Below are 12091 nucleotides of genomic sequence, written 5' to 3'. Positions count from 1 at the left end.
ATATAAATCTGTAGAATAGCAAATAATAATAATTCTTTTGGATATGTTTATGTTGTAAATGCAGTTTTCTGTTTGCATTTTGTGTTTTAGGTTTCTGATAAAAATGCACTTTTCAATTTAATGTTTCTTGATCTTGATGAACATCCAGAAAAAGTAGAAGGCGTTGGACAGTTGCTCTTTGAAATGTGTAAAGGAGTTAGAAATATGTTTCACTCTTGCACAGAGAAGGTAAATAAGCTAGAGGAGTTCCTTGAGTCTTTGTGAAAAGGATTAAAAAGGAAATGGATGAGATATACACAGGTGATTCAGAGAGAGGATTACGTAGAGTAAATAGAAAACATTTGGGGAGCATTAGGGCTTTAAAAGCAGTGCTTACTTAGTATAGGCCCTGGGTTATTAGGTATTTCTCATGTTAAAAAAATCACTGCTCTGTTTTTCATCCTGCATGCTGGAAGGTAACATAAATTGATCAGTGAGCGAGGGTGATGGAGGTGGGCAGTTGTATGATAAAATTCCTAATCCTAGTTTTGAAATTCTTTTGGGACACATAGTTAACCACCAAAACTGTCATATCCTTGATAATCCTGAATCAGATTTTAAGATAGCTTGATCAGAGTGGAGAATAATCAAGAGTGGAAATAACAGTGAAATACTTGAGACTAAGAGTATACATTATTCATTTTCATGACTCTTGGATTTCCACAGGCAATAAAACTAATTTTGCAAAAGCTCGGACCAGTTACAGAAACAGAAGCTCAACTTCCATGGATTTTAGTTGGAGAAACACTCAAAAACATGGTCAAATCCACTGCACTCTATATCTACAAGGAACATTTTGGAATATTCTTTGAATGTTTGCAAGTGAGTTGTGGTTTTTAAGTATTTGTGTGTAACTAGGAGTCCAAGAGTTGATTGCTGTTGTTCTTAGCTTAGAATCTCCTTCTTCTGCTGGAGATTATATTTTATAATTGTTTTTATAATTTTACACACTAACTAGGATTTTCCTTCCATCTACCCCTTGTACTAATATTTTTACTTGCTTTCAGTATCTTGAGATGCGTGCAGTAGAGCATAGTGGATAAGAGCAGAGGCTTTGGAGCCAGATGGCCTCTTTGCATACTGGCTTTGTCACTTACTGCTCCTGTGACTTAGGAAACTTATTTAAGTGTCTAGTCCTCAGTCTTTTCATCTGGTAACTAAGAGTATAGTATTCTCTACCTGTGAGGATGGTGAGGAAATACTTGTTAAGAACTTGAAACAGTGCACTCAGAAACGTTTGTGGTTATGTCTATGGCGACACCACCCTAAACTCACCCAATCTCATCTGATCTCAGAAGCTAAGCAAGATCAGCCCTGGTTAGTACTTGGATGGGAGTAACGTTCGTAGTTATCATTAGTGGCTCCCAATAAAGGTGTCTTTTTCTTTCAAAGCAAAAAAATGTGAAAATTTGAGTGGCTTCACATAATATTTTCATTAACAGATGAGTTTGATAGTTGATAGTTTTTCTCTCTTAAATTCTTTGTTTGCAGGAATCACTCCTGGATCTACATACAAAAGTAACGGAAACTAATTGTGGTGAAAGTTCTGAACAGATTAAAAGGTTGTTAGAAACATACCTGATACTTGTAAAACATGGAAATGGATCAAAGATAACCAAACCTGTTGATGTTTGTAAAGTAAGTTCCCAACTTAGTTTGCTTAGAGCATGTTTGTTAGAAGCTGACTGCTAAGTGTGCATTGTTTTCCCTTTTGTTTTATAGGTCTTGTCTCAAACATTACAAACAGCCCATCTCTCTACATCTTGCCGGGAGACGCTCTTGGGTGTAGTTTCTGCTTTGATCCTAGGCGAAAATGTTTCCTTGCCAGAGACCCTCATCAGAGAAACCATAGAAAAAGTAATTTACTTCAGCAAATATTAATCAAGTAGTTAATATGTTTAGCATTGAGTAAGCCTTCAGGGGAATACCAGTGAAGCCTGGCAAAGGCTCTGCCTTCAGAGAATTTATAATCTTGTTAAGGAGATGTGAATCACATGCTGTATTGGAAATAAAACAAATGTGATAAAAGCTAAATCTGCTCAGCAAATATTCACCTGAACAAATATTTACTTAACCAAGTGCAGGCTATGGACTAGATATGGTAGGATGGACAGTTTTTGGGTTTTTTTCCCCTGTGATTTTTTTTAGGGAGGTGGGGTCCTGGTAGTATATAGTTAAAATCTGTTGAATCAGTCTGTCAACATTTGTGTCACATTGAACTCCGGGAGTTGGTGATGGACAGGAGGCCTGGTGTGCTGCGATTCATGGGGTTGCAAAGAGTCGGACACGACTGAGCAACTGAACTGAAATGAAACGTAAAGGTCAATTCTGTCTGGGATTGTGGAACAGTAAATGCTTTTCAACGGACTTATATTTTGGGTAGTCCTTGAAGGTTAAATATCAGTCTGCCAGTCAGAGGAGGGATTAAAAACTCTAGGAGAGAGAAGAACAAAGATGTGTTCAAAAATCTATGCCATCTGGGCTGTGGGAACAGGAAGTGTGATATCTATCAGTAAGGCTCTGCTTGGCTTTGAAAAATTAGGTTGGATTTTTTTCCTCTGCAAGTAGTGGAGGGTCCTGGAGAAACGATAAGCAGGGAAATAATTGAATGAGATTGGCATCTTAGTGAGTTAAGATGAATTGGAGGGAGGTGGGACTGAAAGTAAAAATAAGTTAGGTTCTTTGTAGGGCAGCAGTGGAAAGTTACAAAGAAGGTATAAAGTGTTGCTTGCCCTTTTATGTTGTTGCATAGCTGGGAAAGAATGAGCAAGTCTTAGGCAGAGCACCTGTGTTAATCACTGGAAGTACAGTGCCCTTCGAATCTGTAAGTCCCTTTGGAGAAGGCCGAGCACTTAGAATGCTGGTTAGTCGTTTCTTTTCTGTGTAGGGGGGCCCAGTGCCTGGGCTCATACCTGGCAGTGGCAGATTCAGCAGGCCAGTTCTTTTTGCTTCCCATGACTACTTTAACTTGGATTGAGCATCCCACTACTTACTCCTTGCAAGCTAGAGGACTTGAAGATTTGGGATGTTTTTATTTTCAGGAATGGGAGAGTACTCTCTTTGTACTTACATTAGTATTCTTTGCCACAGGTTTTTGAAAGCAGCTTTGAAAGACACTTAATTTTGGATTTTTCAGAAGTCATGTTTGCTATGAAGCAGTTTGAGCAGGTGAGTGAGATTATTAAGTCTTGGATTTGACTCCGTCATGATGAAATGATCAATTTTAAAAATCCTGTGATTTTTGTTTTTTGAAAGGAATAGGAAAGGATTTGATGTTTTTAATTCCTTTTTTTTTTGAAACAATTATATTCCAGTTCTAAGTCACATGTGAAACTTTATTCCACATGCTAAGCATTTTAAATTATAATAGGTAACCAATTTGGTTTTAGTAATCTTTTAGGAAGTTATAGCCTGTAGTGGTGGCCCAGAAGGTAAAGAATCTACCTGTAGTGTGGAAGGCCTGTGTTCAGTCCCTGGGTTGGGAAGATCCCCTGGAGAAGGAAATGGCTACCCACTCTGGTAGCCTGGAGAATCCCATGGACAGAAGAGCCTGGCTTGCTATAGTCCTTGGGGTCACAAAGAGTTGGACACAACTGAGTGACAAACACTTTCACACTTTTCACTTAGGAAGTTATAAAACACTGTGTCATCAAATCCTGAGCTTATCTCTTCCCCTCACCTGCATCAAACATTTGCTACTCCTTAAAACTGGTGGTCCTAATATGTACTTCATAGAAATCTATCTCTTCTCTCATTTTCCCCTTTGGTCTTTAATAATATATATTTTTTGGTTGTCTCCAAAAAAAAAAAAACCCCACTTCTTTAGACAAGTCCTAGCTCTGTTCTTTCCTGCCCAGTGAGGACCCTTTATAGCCCTCTGATTTCCTTGGCAGCGGCATCTTTTCCTTCTCCCCTGTTCCTTTTGGTCTTCTTTTTAATAACTTATTTTTATCAGAGTATCCTATGCATGTAGTTTGAAAGGTCACACAGGGCTAAAAATTCCCACCCCCATCTTCCTCACCAGGAACAAGCGCACCTAATGATTTTTTTTTTTAGCTATTTTTTTTTTCTAGTATTTACTTTATATTTTTAAATCATCTGAATATACTGCTTTTTCTTGACACATTAATTTTAGTCCTTATCTGTAGGCTTCCTCCTGAGTAGGTGGATTCTATTCTTTTATACTACTTTTCTCAATAGAGAGTTAACATCACAAATTTTGGCTGAGAGTACTCCTTATAAGCAAGGAATATTTTATATTTACATTTCCTTTTTTGTGTACCCTTTCATTTTTTCCAATTGCCTCATTCTTTAAAGACTGGAAATTGCTTCTTTAAAACTGTTCATCAACGAGCCTTCCAGCAGCCTCGTAGAATGCCTTCCACACAGCAAATTAGCAGATCATTTAACAGATCTTTTCTCTTCTGGAGACAGTCTTGCCAGAACCATTTAACTCTGAACGAGTTGCTTTCTCTGCGCACTGCACAGATGCCATACTGGGACTTGCCTGTTTCCTGGGTCCCATGTCTTTCTCTTGCTATAGCTTGCTTTCTTACATTGTAGTTCACTTTCTTATTTTGATGAAACACATTCTCCAGAGGTTCCTGAGAAAAGGTGAACGGTAGTAAAATTTTGAGCTTTAGTACATCTGAAAGTGTCTTGTCTCCTCACTGTATCTCCTCGCTCTATACCTCCAGTACCCCAGATACAGCATTTTAGATTCTTTCATTCTTCCTCAGTTTTTCAGGCCTTGCTCCATTGTCTTCTTGCATCCTTTGCTCCTCTGGAGAGGTCTGGTATCTTTGTTTATGATCTTTTTTTCTTTGTGGAAGTGTTAGAATAATCTCTTTATTAGGTGTTCTGAAATTTATGTCTGTTAATAAGTGTGATTTTCTTGTTTATTTTTAGCTTTTCCTACCCAGCTTTCTCTTGTATATTGAGAATTGCTTCCTGACGAATGATGCTGCAGTCAGAGATGAAGCTCTGGCCATTTTGGCCAAGCTCATTCTTAACAAAGCAGCACCTCCTACCACTGGCTCCATGGCGATTGAGAAGTACCCTCTGCTTTTCTCCCAGCAGACAGTAGGGTAAGTTCTAAAGTCCTAATTTCCTATATTCTTGGTAGGGTTACATTTAAAAATAATGCATTCAAAATATTGTAAAAACTGAAAATCTACATTTATTAACTGGAAAAATGTCTGTGATATATTGTTAGGTGAAAAAAATAAGTTGTAGGAGAGTACGTCTAATACCATCACATTTTGCAAAGTTAAAATCGAAAGTATATATAAGCATAGGAACACGTGGAATGGTACAAAAACAGGTTAAGTTGTTAACTTCAGGAAGGTGGTAAGTGGAAAAAAGAAGTCACTATTAATTTTCTTAACCTTTTATTTTAAAACAATTGTATATTCACGTGTGGTCATAATAAACAGAACAGAGAGGTTCCATGTACTTTTCCTGTAGTTTCCCCCCGGTGGCAACATCTTACAGAAACTTATTTCAATATCACAACAAGAAAATTGACATCAGTACAATCCACCAACCTTATTCAGATTTACCAGTTTTACATCACTCATCTCTGTGTGTAAATGTATATGGATATATAGTTCTGTGCAGTTTTATCTCATGTCTATTCACAACCACCACCAGAGTCAAGATACAGAGCTATTCCATCACTGCAAGGATCTCTGGTGCTACTTTTAGTAGCCATAGTCACCCTGCGGCTCTGCATTCCAACCCTAACTCTTGGCAACTACTAATCTTACACTCTGTTTTTACACTTTTGTCATTTCAAGAATATTATATACATGAAATTATACTGTACAGCGTTGGAGATTGACTTTTTCACACAACATAATTCCCTTGAGACCCATCTGAGTTGTGTGCATCAGTAACCCGTTCTTTTTTATTTTGAATATATTTCTGTGTGTTGCTCCTGAGTAGTATTCCAAGGTAATGGATGGAGCAGTCTGTTTAGTCATTCACTTGTTGAAAGATATTTATGCTATTCCTAGTTTTTGGCTATTATGAATAATCCTCTTATTAACATTCATGTACATAGCTTTCCATTTCTCTGAGGTAAATGCCTAAAAGCAGACTTGTTGGATTATATGATACGGGCATGTTCAGGTTGATAAGCTGTCAAATAGTTTTGCAGAGTGGTAGTGCCGTTTTGTGAGTTTGAGTGAACTCCGGGAGTTGGTGATGGACAGGGAGGCCTGGCATGCTGCAGTTCATGGGGTCGCAAAGAGTTGGACACGACTGAGTAACTGAACTGAACTGAGTGCCGTTTTACATTCCTGCCAGAAGTATAGGTGATCCAGTTTCTCTGCATCCTCACCAACGTTTGATATTATCACTGATTTTTTGGTTTTTCCAGTTCTGTAGGATGTAGTGATATCTACATGGTGGTTTTAATTTGCATTTCCCTAGTGGCTAAGGATATTGATATGCTTATTTGCCATCTGCATATCATCTTTAGTGACATATATGTTCATTTCCTTGATCCATCTTCTAACTTGATTGTGATTGTTTCTTTATTGTTGAGTTTCAAGAATGCTTATATATTCGGATATAAATCCTTTCACCTGCTTTGCAAGTATTTTCTCCCAGTCTGTAGCTTATCTTCCTTCACTTAAGATTTTTCACAGATCAGATGTTTTAAATTTTGACGAGGTCCAGTTTATCAGCTTTTCCTTTTATGGATAATGCTTTTGATGTCGAGTCTAAGAACTTTTTTCCTAGCTGTAGTTCTTAAGTACTTCCTCCTATTTTTCTTAAAATCTTATCATTTTATGTTTTACATTTAAGTCCATGATCCATTTTGAGTTAGTTTTTATATAAGGTGTGAAGTTTAGATCAAGTTTCCTTTTTTGCCTCTAAATGTCCACTGCTCTGGCAACATTTGTTGAAAAGGCTCTTCTTTCTCATTGAATCTCTTTTGCATCTGTGTCAAAAATCAGCTGGACATTAATGTGTGGGACTTTCTGGCTGTCTCTTCTGTTCCATTGATCTATGTGTCTCTTCTCCTCTGATGCCACACTGTCTTATTACTACAATAAAATGAATCAGGAAATCTTAAATCCTTCCACTGTGTTCTTCGTTTTCAAAATTGCTTCATCTATTCCTGGTCCTTTCTTCTTCTGTATAAATTTTAGAAGAAACTTGTCTACAAAAAAATCCTTGCTGGAATTTTGTTTTGAATTAAATCTAAAGGTCAGTTTGGGGAGATTTGACAACTCCCTAAAGATACACAAAACTGTTACCTTTATTTACATCAGAAGGATGGTAAGAGGAAGAAAGATGTGATTATTAGCTTTTAGATTATACACTTTTGCATTGTTTGAATTGTTAAAAGGGCTGTGGATTACTTTTTCGGTTTTATTAAAAATGATAGATACTCTTTGGAAGTTAAAGCAAAGTTTATGTAGGTATTTGAAAGGATTTTGCTTACTCTTTTTTCAAGTAGAAATTATCATTCCTAATAAATGGAAGCATATTAACTTAAAGCAAGTGCCACAGGTTCTGTGTTTTCTTTCTGTAAGAAAACTTCCATCACTAAGAAAATTTCTGTCACCCTGTAGAATAACTTGTCTTTGTCTGAATATTCCTGGTCACACTTCATCCACAAATTTATAGTGGAAATTAAAGAAGATAATAGATGTGAAAAGAGTCTTCAGAAGATAAATGTATTCTGTCATTTGACAAATACTTATCATATCAGGTACTGTTCGAGGCACTGGGATATAATAATTAAAAAGGGCTTCTTTGGAGGAAATGATACTCTCAGTGGGGCAAGCTTGTGAGACAGGTAAATAAACAGGATAATTTTAGATAGTGATAAAAGAAAAAGTAAAACAGGGTGTCGAGAGAGAGTAGGTAGAGAACAGCACTAGTCCTGTCTGGAGAGGGGACCTTTGGTCCAATTGTAATGGTAAAAGGATCCAGCCTGGCAGAGAAAGGCTGGGTGAAAGGTTTTCCAGACAGAGAAGAGAGTTCCTGCAAAGACCGTAGGATGGGAATAAGCCTGTATGTTTGAGGAACTAAAGGAAAGCCTGTGCAGGTAAAGAGCATCGAGAAAGGAAGAGAGTGGAATTAGAGGAAATGAGAGAAGGAGACAAGGGTCAGATCACCCAAGGCCTTACAGGATGAGGTAAGAATTATGGATTTTATTGGAGGAGCTCACTGGCAGGTGTGATAAAGCAGGGGGATGACATAGCAGCTAATGACTTACCTTTATAAAGCATCTCATTATTTTTATTTGTAAGATTTTTTGCAGATTATTGAGTCATGGTTAGTACTAGAAAGACTGTATAAACAAGTTCTAAAACAACTTTTAGAAATTACCAATAAAATTAACTTGGTTTTTATCTATCGTAGTTTCCAAGCATTCAGTATCCTGATAAGTATGAAACAAAACAGAGTGCAACTTTTTCATTAACTTTAATGATAAAAGGGTGTAGGAATAAAAACCTGATATTCTACTTCAGTTTCATAACAAGTTTACCAGACTGGTCATGGAAGGATAAATTATAATAGCAGATCATTTTATTTATTGTTTCTTTGACTTTCCTTTCTGTTAGATTCTGTCTTTGAAGTAAGACTGAGGTAGAGTTCATTGGTAAACAAAAATACTGCCAAAATAACAGGTACCTAAAACTGAGTGTCACGTCAGAAAATATCATTAAGTAAACAGTTACCAGATTAAAGCAGCAGAGGAAGTAACTTCTAATACGGTCTGAGCCACCAGGGAAGCCCCTTAATCATTTTATCATGATAAAAAGGAAAGGGGGCGATGGAAGAAGTCAGTTCATGCCAATAAATTACCTTAAACACTTGTCCATCAGTAGTTCAAATTCAGAAATAATACCTAAAACTGGAAGAGACTTGCTTTGCAAGTTATGAAGCAAATTAAAATAGAAAAAGAAAGCAGAACCAATGGATTTGAAAAAAACCTTGTCACTGAAAATCAGTAAATGAGTCACATTTGTTTAGTTATTTGTATTCAACCATCAGCACCAATTTCCTCCTCTCTGCTAATCTCCACACATGGAAAGGAACCAGTTTTTAAAAATTAATTTAATTGAAGTATAGTTGTTTCACAATGTTGTTAGTTTCTATTGTACAGCAAAGTGAATCAGCTGTATGTATACATATATTCCCTCTTTTTTGGATTTCCTTCCTAATTAGGTCACCACAGAACACTGAGTAGAGTTCCTTATGCTATACAGTAGGTTCTCACTAGTTGTCTATTTTATACATAGTATCAGTGGAGGAACCAATTTTATTTTGAATTTCAGAGGGCAAAAGCAATTATCTCCTTTCTTATTTTAAATATTCATCTTTTCTTCTTTCAGATCCTATATAAGGCAGAAGAAGACAAAATCCAAGGAAGGAAAGGAACAGATCTCAGTGTTGGAACATCTTTTATCTATAATTCAGTCACCCCCGAATCAAGATACTACTTACCTTTCATGTTCTTGGGCGGCCCTTGTTGTGTTACCTCATATTAGGTGAGAAAATCAACTGTGTTAAATTGTGAAAAGTATTTTAGCAAACTGATGAAAATATTTATTAGTCATTTTTTTGCTATTTCATGAAAAAGTTGTTGAATGCCAGTTTGAGTGTTTCCGTTTTTCTCTCCACTTCTTGGACAGGCCCCTGGAGAAAGAGAAGGTGATACCACTAGTCACCTACTTCATCGAGTCACTCCTCATGACTGTTGACAGAGGGAGCTTTGGAAAAGGTCAGTTACAATCACCATTTGTTCTCTTGTCTGTCTTTCCTGGCACACCCAGAGGAACTGTAAACACATGGGTACCAGAGAATAGTACCGTCGTTGTATTCTGGCAGAACCCCCCCGAGTATAAATAGGGAAGAAAGAGGCTGAGATGTAATTACAAGGGCTCCACCTCGTAATCAGGTCAGGATGGTCTGAATATTTGCCTGAGTAACTTCAGTAAATTCAGTAATGCTACTGTCAAAGAAATGAGATACAACTTCGAGTACCAGCTTGTGTCTTCTTCGCATCTTCTGTGCCCAGTCCAGCCCCAGTGTACACTTGTCCTTCAGCATTTACTTATTCTGAGCAAGACACTCTCTTGTACCCGCTCCAGCTACCCTTACATATGTGTCCCTTCTGCCTGGAGTCCTTTCTAGGTCTGTCATCATTCAGTGAACTCTTACTTAGCTTTCAAAACAATGCCAGCACAGTATCTCTAGGAAGGCCTTCGACTCATCCAGGGAGAATTAGATTACCCTGTCCCAAACACCATTCCTGTTGTATACCTGTCCATCTCTCCCTACTCCCTGATAACAGCAGTTTAAAAGTAAGCATTTTGATCAAAAGAAGGTAAGTATTAAAATTTTGCTACAATTAAAAAATAAATAAAAGTAGGTATTTTGTTTTATTCTAGCTCAGTATTTTTTTTCCTAATCTGTATATATGGTAGTCACTCATTTAAATATTAATGTACTATGTTCTGTGTTTAGTATCTATTTAGATACTAAACAGACATGTTTAGAGAATTTCCAGTGCTCAGTAGCCACGTGTGGCTAGTGACTGCCATATTGGATTGTGGCTACACACTGGCACATGTATAGAGCATTTCTACCATTGCGGAAGGTTCTATTGGATAGCCTTGTTCTAAGGCTAGAGCAGAGGTCAGCAATTTTTTTGTGTAAAGGACCACACGGTAAAGATTTTAGCTTTTGTGGGCCACGTTCAGTCTTCAGTCTTTGTGGCATATTCTGTTTATTTGTTGTTTTAAACAACCCTTTAAAAATGGGAAAAGCATTCTCATTTTGTTGCCCATATAAAACCAGGGTTGCCATTGCCTTCTCCATATAAAACCAGACTACCTACACAATCTGACTTGGGGGTCATAGTTTGCCAACCTTTGATCTAGATTTAGATGATTATCTAACTAACATAAATTGAGTGGATTATAGATGGTAGCCATTAGATATGTGATTTCTTATAAATTGGAGTCATGAAATCAACTTGAGTTTTATACAAAGATAATTTCTTAGCTTTTAGAAAGTCTAAGTCTGTTCTCCTCAAAAGTTCTAATTTTGATAATGCCAGTCAGTAGAACCATTGAATTTTCTCATCTCAGTTGAAGGGAACATATATTTTTACTCTCTATTTCTGAATATATTTTTCTCTTAAGAAAGTTAAAGACTTGAAACCTCTTTCAGTTCCTTTCTGTTATATTCTGACATTTGACAGAAAATCCTTTAGAAGGCACAGATTCACTTTAATTTAGGAACTCTGTATAAATACCAAGTGGTAGATAAATGAGAGGTCTGATAGTTATTGTATCAAAGAAATAAATAATGTGGTCTCTCCTGTTTTTCTGCCTTTAGGAAACTTATTTGTTCTTTGTCAAGCTGTAAATACTCTGCTAGGTTTGGAAGAATCTTCTGAACTTCTTCGTTTGGTTCCTGTGGAACGGGTGAAGAACTTAGTATTGTGAGTAGACATACCTTCCATTCAGCTTAATGATGAATCAGATATAAAGGCTTCTGTGTTTGTGAAATCTTGGATCTGTTTTTTACCTGAGCTGTATTCACATAGCAAATTTATTATCAATTTAAATACTTCAGTTAAAATAAGAACATTTCAGATACAGTCTTTAAAGATGATTCATCTTTGTAAAAGGTACTGTATTGTGCATGTAAATTTATAGTATCACAGGCCGTTACTGGGAGCCATTCAGCTTAGCACCACTTCTAAAGATCAGGCCGTTTGAAATTCTTGTAGTTTGCTTCCGTTTCCAGAGTCTAATCCAATTTATCTCCATGCTTTTAAAAATATATTTGTTCATTTACTTCATTCAATAGTTACTGCTTTTCTCATATACCAGACCCTATTCTGGGCACTGGGAGACACAGTATATGAAACACAAAATTCCCTGCCATCATGGTGCTAACACACTAGTCAACTACATATTTTAAAATATGTAGCCTGTTGGACAGTAGTAAAGTTGGGATAGGGCAAGTCTGGAGGTTGGGAACAATAGGATTTTTAACTAGGGAAGTCCTTACG

General features: G+C 36.9%; 1 protein-coding gene across 1 annotated transcript in view; it reads left to right on the top strand.

The window, feature by feature from the left end:
• UTP20 (UTP20, small subunit (SSU) processome component, homolog (yeast)) overlaps positions 1 to 12091 on the top strand; it is an 86973-nt gene that overhangs the window by 5901 nt on the left and 68981 nt on the right. Inside the window, exons 7-15 of the mRNA XM_010853454.1 lie at positions 91 to 228; positions 706 to 861; positions 1531 to 1677; positions 1762 to 1896; positions 3130 to 3207; positions 4948 to 5126; positions 9399 to 9554; positions 9699 to 9787; positions 11410 to 11515. Of these exons, the coding sequence (XP_010851756.1) occupies positions 91 to 228; positions 706 to 861; positions 1531 to 1677; positions 1762 to 1896; positions 3130 to 3207; positions 4948 to 5126; positions 9399 to 9554; positions 9699 to 9787; positions 11410 to 11515 (1184 nt within the window). The remainder of the gene's footprint in view (positions 1 to 90; positions 229 to 705; positions 862 to 1530; positions 1678 to 1761; positions 1897 to 3129; positions 3208 to 4947; positions 5127 to 9398; positions 9555 to 9698; positions 9788 to 11409; positions 11516 to 12091) is intronic.

The sequence above is a fragment of the Bison bison genome, unplaced genomic scaffold (genome assembly GCF_000754665.1).
Source record: "Bison bison bison isolate TAMUID 2011002044 unplaced genomic scaffold, Bison_UMD1.0 scf7180017864327, whole genome shotgun sequence".
Classification (NCBI taxonomy): Eukaryota; Metazoa; Chordata; class Mammalia; order Artiodactyla; family Bovidae; genus Bison; species Bison bison.
This window is presented reverse-complemented; position numbering and strand designations above follow the sequence as displayed.